Raw genomic sequence first — 12,137 nt, forward strand, 5'->3', positions numbered from 1 at the left:
AAAATCTGTCTTTTAAATGTCCCGTGTCAACTTGGAGAGAGCTGGGAAATTTGACATGTAAAGTCTGGCACTTCGGTCCCCTTTAAAAATCACATTCTACTCAGGCAAAGTACAAATTCTTAACTCTTTGGACACAAAAAGTAGTCGAATGCATGCCCGCGGAGATGTTGAAGTCTCGATCAGCTTAGCATTATACATTACATTTAAACTTCTTGGGCGCAAATTTGAACTTTCATTTTATATTCAATATACATTACCTTTTGTTTTGTCACAGCTCTGTGTAAGTTGTGGTAAAGACTGAACCACAATGTTGATACAGTGAACCCTATGTAGGAGTTAATATATATTTTGAATACATACTAGCACTGGTAACAACTAAATGTCATAGTCGCCTCTAAAGATGTTATCAGAGTCTGTGTTTCAAAGAAGATTTTTGGTGGTGAAGGGGGCCGGAAGAATAAGAATAAAGTAGTTGTGTGCCAGATTGTCAATAAAACACTGGATCATGCACCACGCACTAAGGCCAAGGACTGGGTATAATGTATAGGTCCTTTTAATTGGCTCGAAGCAAATTCGCCACGGATGTGAGATGAGGGATTCTTTTTACACAAAATCAAGAGCTCTTCACTTTTATGAACCGTTGACTACCTTGACACTGAACGCGGGGTTTCATTTCGAGATTCGCAACTATTTCCACTGCATCACAAAAATAAACCGGTTTCAACTCGAGAGCGTTGTTAGATTTGGCTGAATGTAACTACTTATTCACAAAGTAGACTGTGTGTTTCTTGAAAAGCGGTCTCGTTTTGCGTTTGCGAAGTGAAGACGAATCTGGCTGTCTTGTAGATCTGGAAGTTCTGAGTGACAAGTGCTCTGTGTAAGAGTGGAACGCCTGCGAGAACCTTTCGATTGCATTAGCGCCGACATGGTGGCCTTAAATCTGCTGTTACGAAAGGCGAAAAGGAATGGATTGAGCGCAGAATTAAGGTAGCCGAACATCAGAAACAAGACGCCAACTTCATGCGGGATTTTCCTTACGCACTGTGAGCCACAAAGATTGGAAACGACACTGATAAAACCGAATGGTATCCAACAGGAAAAAAAGGCCACCACGAATATAGAGATTGTCTTAGCTGCTCGGATATTCCTTGAGTAAACCCTTTTTTGTTCAGTAGAGCGAAGTTTTGAAATTCGTGAGGCGTCTCCGTAAAAGATATTTTGCTGGCTGCGGGCAATCAAGTAAATCTTGATGTAAATACCACAGGTAATCAAAAGAGGAAGTATGAAGTTGATCACAGAACTGAGTGTGGTATAGGTCTTTGTGAAAGGAAAGTAGCACACGCCCTGAAACACGAACTTATCATGCGTTCGCCAGCCCATGATGGGAACTAAGGCGAAGAGAAAGCTGTAAATCCAAATTACCACGCTAACAATCAAGGCTTTCTTCCTGGTCATAAATCTGCATCGTCGAAAACGATTGAGAGGATCACTGAGGCTCTTGTAACGGTCAACGCTGACGGCCAAAAGGGTCAAAATCGATGTGGGCACAGTGATGAGGTACATTGTGATCCAGGCCTCGCACATTTCTTCGCTGTGTCTCCAAACCCCTAGAAGAATAATGGACTCTATGTCGAAAGGCACCACGAGGGACACGGTGAGAAGATCCGAGAACGCTAAGGAGAAAATAAAGGTGTTTGTGGGATTACTTCGAAGGCTTCTGTTCACGATTATTGTGCAACAAACTATAAAGTTTCCAACAAAACCTATGAGCGCAATTAGCATGTGACAGACCGCCACAGAGTACTGGAAGGATGGACTAAAATCAAAAAAGGTTCCTGATGTGTTGGCAGCGGTCTTGATTTCGCCAGTATTGTTATTCATAGTCAGTAATCCTTGCTTTTTCTCGTTATTTTGAGGTGACTTATTGCACGTACTTTCACTCAGAATGCCTCTCGCGTAAACATGACATTTCAGTATCTACTCATCGGGGAATTTTCTGGTACTTATTTGACCAATATGGTGCCAAATCGGCGATGAGTAAAGGGCGGGGAGTTAATAGTTCACTTGTTCCTTATAAATGTCGTTTATCTCAGTTGCGAGGACGTAGAAGCTACTGTGTTGAATGTGCTGCGGCTTCTGTGAACTACCTCTATTAAGCTGAAAGTGATAAATAAAAAAATCAAAATTAAGAGCGCATATGAAAGGTTATAACTTTGCCAGTACAATTTGAAAGTATGGTGGGGAAAAGAAAGACTTGTTTGTCGTCTGTGTACTCGGAATTAAGCCTTCCCGTGTAAAATCAGTCGTCAATTCAGACTGCCAGCCTTTTTCGGAATTATCATGAACTGTCATGAGTTTAGAAAAATACTCATGACAAATGCCTCTTTTCAGGAGTATTGTTATCAGCTACCATAGTTTAGTCTACAAAGTAACGTTACAGAAAGTAATTACTGGGTTGCCAAACCCAGTTGGAATCTGCGTTTCATTTCTCCGTTTTTGTTTTTTCCGTGTCATGAAAAGTCTTGCCTGTCACTCCGCTGCTTTAATAGTGGTGTCTTTGTGCATAGAGTCTTTTGTGCGTATTTGTTAGGTTTGAGGGGGCTGGGGTAATGTGTAGATTTCTCTGGTGCACAAAGAAGAACATTTAATTAACCGCAATGGCGTCGAAAGTCATTTTAACGCGAATGGCGTTTTAGTGGATCTTTAAACAAAATATTCCCTCAAGGAGCTCAAGAATGGAACGTCAATTGGATGAATAAGACAGGCGGTGAAAAATAAATATCTGGAATCTTTAAAGCGACGAGTGATGGTCTTCGACAACAATTTCATTTTTCGCCGTTGGATATCAAGTGAGCTTTGTTCCTAATATTTTACTAACTTGGTATTATATAAGACACTGAAATCAACGGCAATTTTTTTTATGGATTTAACAGACATTGAAGGAATCGAACGCCTTGAATGCATCACAGTGTTTACTGAAGTCGCATCTAAGTTGTCTGGCAATTTACATTTAATTATTACTCAACTCTGAAAAGGTAAAAAAAAATATGGAAATGTGATAGTGAAGAATTATTTGAATGAAAGCTTGTTGTCTCTTTTGTGCTTCATTATTTACGGTCAAGGTTCTTTCAAAAAGGGTTTGATGTGAACTGTCAGAAATTTATTTCATTGCATATGCTTTGTGACACGGATTGTGTGCCTTGTTTGCACGCGCGCAATTGAAATATGAAAGGTTTTTTGCCTCTAATAGCAAATATGTTGTTTGTTTCAATTAATTTCTCGCTGGAAAAGGTTTTTGTGATATTTCTAAATTTGCATACCTGGGTTGAAATGTGGTACAGGTGGATTTTTGTGGTAGTGCTCTGTAAGCAGTGGTGCATAAGTCACGAATATAAACAGGTTTGTTGGAAGCGTCTTTGAGTTTCAACAAAATAAGCCCCGAAATCAGCAAAAATTGTGACGCTGATGCTGTGATAAAGTAGCTGCTATTTCGAAAATGATGTAATTACCTGGTTATAAATAACCTCGTCTTGGAGAGTAAATTGTTGCCTTCGCAGAAACAATGGTCAACCTCAAGAGTTGGGCGATTGTGATCTTTGTGTTGAATTTGCACATTTCTTGTCAAACTTTATAACACTTGAAAGAAAAAGAAAACTAACAAAAACAAAAACCCGGTATCTAGCCATCATTTGACACAGATGCTTCACTGTTTCGCGAGTAAACACGCCGCGGTAACTTGATCACGACGCCCGCTGAATAGACCATATTCATATTCCTAGTATTGGACTGGAACTATCTTGCAATGGAGGCTAATGCGGGGAAATCTTTTCAAATGCAAATACTTTTTAACATATTCCCCCGCATTGGCCTCCATTGCAAGCTAGTTCCAGTCCAATACTGGGAATACGAATATGGTCTATTTGATGTCACTTTCGATTTTGCGATTTACTTGCGCAGCCAAAAGTACAATAACAAAATTGAACCTAGCAAAAATCTCCCAAAATATTTGTCGCTGATCGCAATTTTTTATATTCACGGTTCAAAATTAATGTTGTTTTCATGTCGTAGAGTTTGTTGCTGATGGTAAAATATTTCATTCTCGATCGACCGTCCTGAAAACCTCCTTCTGCTGTTCCTAAACACTGTGTATCAATATTTATTTACCTTTGCATCAATATTTATTGCATTATATTTTATGCATTTATTGCCGGACAGGGCTTAACTTCAAAGCTGTCGGACACTCAGTTTGCACGCTTAAACTTGTGGTTGTGAGGGAACTTGAAAATGATCAGCATGTCAGCCTAGAAGCCAATGTTTTTCGATTCCCTTTTATTTTCTTCAATCTCTCTGGGTTTAGTACTTTGCTAGTAACCACATGTCTTCTCATGGGGCTATTTACCGAAGAGATCTACCATGGCACTACAATGATATACAATACCAAAACAATATCGTGTACTATAGAGGTTTTGCACGGCAGCCATATTGCATGGCAGGAACAATAGATTCTTTTTCCTTTGGGAACAAATGTTCTTTCCTGTGGAAAACATTTTCATTGTTCTGCCATGCAACATGGCTGCCGCGCAAAACCTCTATTAGAGCTACATATTACGCAAAGACAACTTGAATCTCCTGGAAGACAGTTGACAATATGGAATAAGGCGCTGTGTTACTGCACTACCACACGTGTGCAATACGTGTCTAGTTTTTCTAAAGATGACAGGATTTTTTTCTTTCTGACAAATGATTATTAGCCTGGTAGCCAGGTTTTTAACCTCAGAAGTATATCTTTTTCGTTGTATCAACCTGTAAGCCAAAGGGACTCTGCTGGCACGACTTCTGGGTGACCCCTTAACTGGTCTTAATGACCCCTGACTTGAAAAAATTGTCTGGAACGCTGCAGTTCAATATCACCCAACTCAGTCCCTTCTGTTTTTGAGTAACACGTACCTCAGGCAACCCAGTGTACGCTCATGGAGAGTCTAGTTTAACATAATTGCTGGATTGCCAAACCCAGTCGGAATCTGCGTTTCATTTCTCCGTTTAATTTTTTTCCATGTCATGAAAAGTCTTAGCTGTCAATCCCCAGCTAAGTGGTGCCTTTGTGCAAAGAGTCTTCTGAGCGTATTTTGTTAGGTTTGATGGGACTGGGGTAATGCGTAGATTTCTCTGGTGCACACAAGAGAACATTTAATTACTGAACAAACATTGTCAAGTACAAGGAAGGATAACGTTTTTGCAAACGTTGGCCTTGGCCTTACGTTTTTGCAAACGTCGGGGTGCAGGGATGGCGCAGTGGTGAGAGCAGTCGCCTCCCACCAATGTGGCCCTGGTTCGATTCCCGGACTCGGCGTCATATGTGGGTTGAGTTTGTTGGTTCTCTACTCTGCACCGAGAGGTTTTCTCCGGGTACTCCCGTTTCCCCTCTCCTCAAAAACCAACATTTGACTTGATTTACTTTCATTGTTCATTTCAGTTTACAGTGTCCCCAATTAACGCTCCAGCGGTAGAACGACTAGACACTTAAATAAAGTTCCTTTCATTTCCATGTAGCACTTATATTTGAACAGACTGAACTGGTTAGAATGTAATGCGAAGTGCTAGTTTTGTACCCCATATGAACCATGTGAGCGTTAGCCCTACTAATGGAAATGGGCCCACACAAGGACAGAGAAAAACTCTGACCAGGGTGGGAAATGAATGGCCCCATTTCCATTAGTAGGGCTAACGCTCACATGGTTCATATGGGGTACAAGTTTGATGTCCTAACAGTAAGTGAGACTTGGCTAGACAGTTGGCTCTAATTTAGCCTTGATAGTTTGGACAAAGTTGGAGGAAGCGTGAGTGCGTTTGTGAAGCATAATATCAAGGTCGAATTACTAAGCGAGTTGTCATTTATTGGGGAATCTGGCCTCCACCAGCTATGGCTCAAAGTACAGGCAGGCAATAGTAAGTCATTTCTGATATGTCCGGTTTACAGACCTCCGTCAATGTGTGGTCCTGGGAACTAGTAAGGGTTCACGTGACCCGTGTCGTGTTGTTCTGTTATTCTGAAACATGTGCTGGTCCACTCGTTGTGTTCCGTGAGAGTATTTGAGCTGTTTAGTCGCTCGATACACTACAGTCAACGTCTACAGAGTGTTTTGATGCAGAGTTTAGTGATGCAGTTATCCCTGCCACGGCACTGAATAAACCTATTTACATCCTGGGCGACCTGAACTGCTGCTTTTAAAATCGTCCGACCCTGCATCGCAAGCTCTTCTCAATTTTTGGACTTCCCTCAATTGAACTCAAATGATAGCTAAACCGACAAGGGTCACTGATTAAGAGCTGCAAAGGCCCATGATGCCAGTATCCATTAGCGACCATGACCTAATCTATGCCGTTCTCAAACTTAAGCGACAGTGATTTGCGCTAGTGCAGTAGAACTTCCGTTTGGGCGCCAAAATAAAGTCGCAAAGGACCTGGCGACGAGTTAGTCTATTTATATAAAAAAACGTAACGTATTTAAATATTCGCTTTTGCATGCAATCAACCGATCGACACACCCACAATGTAAAGAGCCGTGTTATGAAGTATGGATTGCCCAACAGAATTGTAAGTAGAATTTCGCTGCGAATATTTCAGTCTTTAAAGTGTAATTTCATATTTAAAACGCAAATCTTTTATTTGCTTTGCAGTTTGACTGTTGCCGATGACATTTCCCGTTGACAACGAGTACAGAAATAAAACGCCGGGTTATCTATACTTCGACTGTAGCCTTCAAATTTAAGTAACGCTTCGCTACGTAAGCGCGAATCAGTCAAAAATTCTGTTCATCGAAGGTTACATTATCAACGGCAAGATCCCGAAGGACAGCGTCGTGGCAAAACGACCGGTTTCCAAGAACAACTGACAGCGAAACAAGCGACCGACCGATCTTGGAATCATTACAGTCATTTAAATTCACGAAAGAAACGCATCATTTTCCAGAACAACCGACTGCCATAAAGCGAGCGACTGACCGTTCTAGAAAATACTTCAATTTACACCTTCATTACGCAATGCCGCCGAAAGTTGATGTAAAAACCCTCACGGGAAAAATGAACAATGCCGCTGGAATTCTTAATGAGCTAATGGAAGAATTTGAAGCGATCTTTGCAGTAAAACCGGGACTCGAAAGACTCGAAGCAGTGTTCAATTTAGTGGAATCGAAGTACAGATCTGTTAAAAAGCAACAAGAGGCAATCTTAGACAAGTTAATTGAAGAAGGCGCTTCATCAGAAGATGAATTGGTGTTAACGAACAGAAAACTCGGGGACAAAGTCAAAGCTGATTTTGTCCAAATTACTTTGAAATACGCAGCATATCAAAGTGAAAATGCTCTTCCGAAAGGTCCTGACCACACAGAAACCTTGAAAACGATGACCTCTGCAATTGAGAAAATGGCCGTTGCGATAGGATCGAAACCTAGCAGCCTAGAGCGGTTGACAGTTCCGAACTGGGACGAAAGTCGAAGAACGTATCAAACGTGGAAAAGGGAGTTTAGACACTGTATGGAAAAATATGGACAAGACAAGGACGAGCAACTTCAAAGATTCCGAAAAGCGATGCCTAAAGGCTTCTTCTGGACAGATCAAGTTAAGACCTGTAAAGACATTAACCAAGCCTGGGAAATTCTTGAGACTGAATTCGCAAACGAGCGAAAACTTATGGACGAACTGTTAGCTGAAATGAATAATCTCAAACATGTTAAACGGGACTCCAAGTCACTCACGCGTTACGCCACGACGATTTCTGTATTTGTCAATGATATGGAAAACAATGGCTGCACCGTGTTGGAGGCGTCAGAAGCTCCGTTCTTCATATCTCAGCTTTTATCAAAACTCGATCCAAGAGACAATACAAACTTTGGTAGGGAGATGGAGAGAGCGGGAAAGGAAGAAAATGTGTCAAACCTTGTAACCTGGTTACATCAAGAGGCAACCCTTCGCTCTAGAGGCAAACCAGACAGTGACAACGCCGATGAAAAGGAACGTACCCACCGAGGACCAACCTTTAGAAGAACAGAGAACCACGCTGCTAGTAATGATAGAACTCCCGATCAAAAAGCGTGCCCACTCGGTTGTGCGTGGAAACACCATTTAGCTGCCTGTCCGCTCTATCAAAGTTCAACGGTAAATCAAAGATGGGACGTAGTCAAACAGAGCAAAAGATGTCGCAAATGTCTTAGATCACATCACACGAACGACTGTAAGAAACCAGACGGTACTACCTGCGATAAATGCAAAAGGAACCATCACCGCACTCTTCACAACGAGACGATCAATTCGAATCTAAGCTCGAACGCAGTGCCTTTCCGAATGCAAGATGTTCCTGCAGAAGGCAATACCAACTGTGCCGCTGACCACAAGGAAGATGTCAAGCTAATCACTGGTTTATGTCCTGTCCAAAAGGTGAAGGTTATGGACTCAGGTGGAACGCTTGTTGAAATGCTTGCGATGATAGATTCTGGATCAAACACAAGTCTGCTATCTAAGAATGCAGCCGAACGACTGGGAATAGCAGGGACAGCCACCCATCTTACTATGAATCTAGCAGGTGGAGAGAAGAGGTCTGAAACTTCGGAAATCATCGAGATCACTGTTGCCTCGAGTACAGAAGAGGATATCACAAAGACCCTGGAAGTATACACGATAAAGAGACCTTGCAGTGCCGCGAAGACAATCTCAAATGGAGCTATTGAACACTTCTCTCATCTCAAACCAGTTGCGAACAAACTGCATCTATCTGGTGGAACAATAGATCTTTTAATCGGTACAGATTTCGTCGATGCCTTTGTCGACATTCATACCTTGTCTGGGGAACCAGGAGAGCCGATTGCCAAACGTAACTGCTTTGGTTGGTACGTTTTAGGACAAGTTAACAGTTCCAGGATACAGTCCGTTGAAGTCGGAACATTGAGCTTTGAGGACGACATTAAGAAACTACTTTATCAGGACACGCTGGGAGTTAAACCAACGGAACTGTGTACTTGTAGTGAGAACGTGCTACGAGAAAACAAGTTCGTCAAATCCCTGTCTGATTCAACTACATTGGTAGATGGAAGAATCCAAGTAAGAATGCCTTGGAATGAGAATGGACCCCCCAAACGCAGCAATTATGACATTGCCTTTAAAAGAATGCAGTCTGCCGAGAAGTCGTTCCAAAGAAAAGAATGCTTCGCAATCGTAAATGACGAGGTACAAAAGCTGTTGGAACAAGAATTCGTAATTAAAATTCCTACAGAAGAAGTTGATCACAGTCAACCCGAATGGTATCTGCCCTTGCAAGCAGTTTTCACACCAGAGAGAACTACTAAGGTTCGCCTTGTTTTCGATGCGTCTTCAAAAGGCCACGACGGTCTTTCCCTGAACGATCACCTCGAGAAAGGACCTAATTACACTAACAGTCTTCCCAATGTGCTTATGGCCTGGCGATGGAACGAAGTGGCTTACTCGGGTGATATCCGGAAAATGTTTAATCAAGTACTAGTGCACCCTGATGACCAAGTCTTTCACAGATTCTTGTGGAGAAGCGACAGACTGAAACGCCCTCAGTCTTCCAGTGGCTCAGATTAAATTTTGGCGACAAGCCAGCACCAGACATTGCCTCGAACGCCATCAATTACTTAGCTAAAGTCTCACAAGTCGAATTTCCAGACGCAGCCCAAGAACTTCAAGATCACGCGTACGTGGACGATATCGCGGGATCCAAAAGCAACTCGACAAAAGCCGAGAGAATAATCAAAGAAATTGACACCGTCCTTGGAAAAGGCCAGTTTCAATTTAAGGCGTGGCATTCCAAACGCTCAGAAATTGACCAGTCTGATGGTGAGAGATTCACAGATCTGCTTGGCCACAAATGGGATAAAAAAGAAGACAAGTTTACCTTCAAGAAAGAAAACGTGGTTGGCTTACTGGAGGGCTTCTCCAAAAGAAGCTGTCTGAAGTTTCTCGCTCAACTCTGGGATCCTATCGGACTTGTGTCACCCGTTACTATCAAGTTCAGAATTGACTTGCAAGGATTATGGAGTTCGGGTTACAGCTGGGACGACATCCTTCCCGAGAGTATTCAGCAAACATGGTTAGAAAATGTCCAGTCCATAAATGATCTCCTGTCATTTCACTTTGACCGCAAGCTAAAACCAAGCAATGCAGTGGGCGTGCCTCAAATTCACGGATTCTCCGATGGTGGTGAGCAGGCTTATGGTGCAGTCATCTTCCTACGGTGGAAACTTGCTGGCGGAAACTATCGTTGTGTTCCAGTCATGATAAAGGCTTTCGTAGCACCACTGAAGAAGAAAAGCATCCCGAGATTAGAACTGTTGGCCTGTTTATCACTCGCACGCATGTACATCACATGTGTAAAAGCATTGGAATTCACAAAAGCGCAGGACTGGGAACGATTCTTCTGGATCGATTCATCAACTGTTTTGTCCTGGATCAGAACCCCACCACGGGAATTCAGGCCCTTTGTATCTGCCAGAGTGGCTGAAATTCAAGAGACCATTGGGGCAGACCAATTTCATTACATCAAGTCTAACAACAACCCTGCAGATGCTCTGACGAGAGGAATCCATCTTAATCATCTCATGAAGTGGGCAGAGGGACCATCCTTCCTAGAGTTGCCAGAAGAAAAGTGGCCCAACTTTCAAGATCACACCCAAGTTAACACTAATGTGGACGACCTTGAAGCTTTAAAAGAGAAGAAAACGTTTCAGAAAGAGAAGAAAGCCGGTAAACACCGCACTGCCGCCGCAGAAGTATGTCCTGAACTAGATCAGCATGAATCTGAAGAAAATCCTATCCTTTTACATTTGCTGAAAACGTGTTCTACGTACTCCAAGATAAGGAGAACTCTTGCCTACGTTCGTCGCTTTATTTACAACGCTCGGAAAATGAACCCGAAGTCAGGGCCCATTTCAGTTCAGGAACTGAAGTCTTCCGAAACCCAGCTTCTGAAGTGGAGTCAATTTCACGTCGACGAAGACAGTTTGGATAAGAAACTAGTTGCAAAGAAGGGTGAAGATGGCCTTCTTCGTGCGCATGGTCGACTTGAAGATATCAGATGTCTCCCGGAAGAGTTGAGAAAGCCTATTATGTTACCACAAGACCACCCATTTGTGATCTTGCTTCTGCGTGACCTCCACGAACGACGTGGGCATTGTGGCTATAAGAGTTTAATTCACGAGGCCAGAAAAAGATTTTGGATTATTGGACTCCGCAGAATGGCTAAGACCGTCACCTCAAAATGTGTCACATGCAGAAAACTACGGAAAAGGCCCCTCAACCAGCTCTTGGGACAGATCCCAAACCTAAGAGTAGCAGCTGGCTTCCCTGCATTCTCGAACACTGCTATGGACATGTTCGGACCAGTACAGATTAAACTCGGTCGCAAAACCCTGAAAGAGGCACAAGTGATCATCTTCACTTGCATGACTTCACGTGCGATCCACCTAGAGCTGGTCACCGATAAAACCTCAGACGCATTCTTAATGGCCTTTCGTCGATTTGCCTGCTTACGCGGATACCCTAATGTTTGCTGGTCAGACCGTGGAACAAACTTCGTGGGTGCCCAAGGTTACCTGAAGGAAACCACACAGAACTGGGATATTCCTGGGATAAAGAGTGTCCTCTCTGATAAATTTGGCTGCGAGTTCAGATGGGAATGGAATACACCACATGCGAGTCACCAAAACGGAATTGTTGAGACCCTAATTAAGTCAGTCAGACAAGCACTTAACGCCACTTGCAAGAACCAAGCCTACTCCGAGGAACAATGGAGAACATTTCTGTCAGAAATCACCTACATGGTCAACGGACGACCGCTGTACCCCAGTTCCGACGATATCTGGGAGGCCCCACCGATCACTCCAAACGACCTACTGCTAGGCCAATACAATCCACCGCCACAACCAGAACCAGAAGAAAGAATCAATCCGCGACAGTTACTCAGGAGTACCCAAAACAGAGTTGCTGATTTCTGGAGGAGTTGGATGAAGTATTTCGCTCCAAACTTGTTACCAAGAAACAAGTGGTTTCGCGTGCGAGATAACGTCCAGACCGGTGATCTTGTATTGGAGCTGGATCCCAAACACAAAAGATGTGAATGGAAAATGG

The 12,137-nt window shown here is 42.8% G+C and overlaps 2 protein-coding genes across 2 annotated transcripts in view; one reads left to right on the forward strand and one right to left on the reverse strand.

The window, feature by feature from the left end:
• Window positions 1–224: 224 nt before the first annotated feature.
• Window positions 225–12,137, reverse strand: part of LOC137990960 (D(5)-like dopamine receptor) — a 14,447-nt gene continuing 2,534 nt past the window's right edge. The window contains exon 2 of the mRNA XM_068836081.1: window positions 225–2,157. Within this exon, the coding sequence (XP_068692182.1) occupies window positions 766–1,881 (1,116 nt within the window). The 5' untranslated portion in view covers window positions 1,882–2,157 and the 3' untranslated portion in view covers window positions 225–765. The remainder of the gene's footprint in view (window positions 2,158–12,137) is intronic.
• Window positions 7,041–12,137, forward strand: part of LOC137991823 (uncharacterized) — a 5,240-nt gene continuing 143 nt past the window's right edge. The window contains exons 1-2 of the mRNA XM_068836861.1: window positions 7,041–9,477; window positions 9,678–12,137. The exon at window positions 9,678–12,137 is cut by the window's right edge and continues 143 nt beyond it. Coding sequence (XP_068692962.1) covers window positions 7,041–9,477; window positions 9,678–12,137 — 4,897 coding nt within the window. The remainder of the gene's footprint in view (window positions 9,478–9,677) is intronic.

This window comes from Montipora foliosa, chromosome 2, assembly GCF_036669935.1.
Source record: "Montipora foliosa isolate CH-2021 chromosome 2, ASM3666993v2, whole genome shotgun sequence".
Classification (NCBI taxonomy): Eukaryota; Metazoa; Cnidaria; class Anthozoa; order Scleractinia; family Acroporidae; genus Montipora; species Montipora foliosa.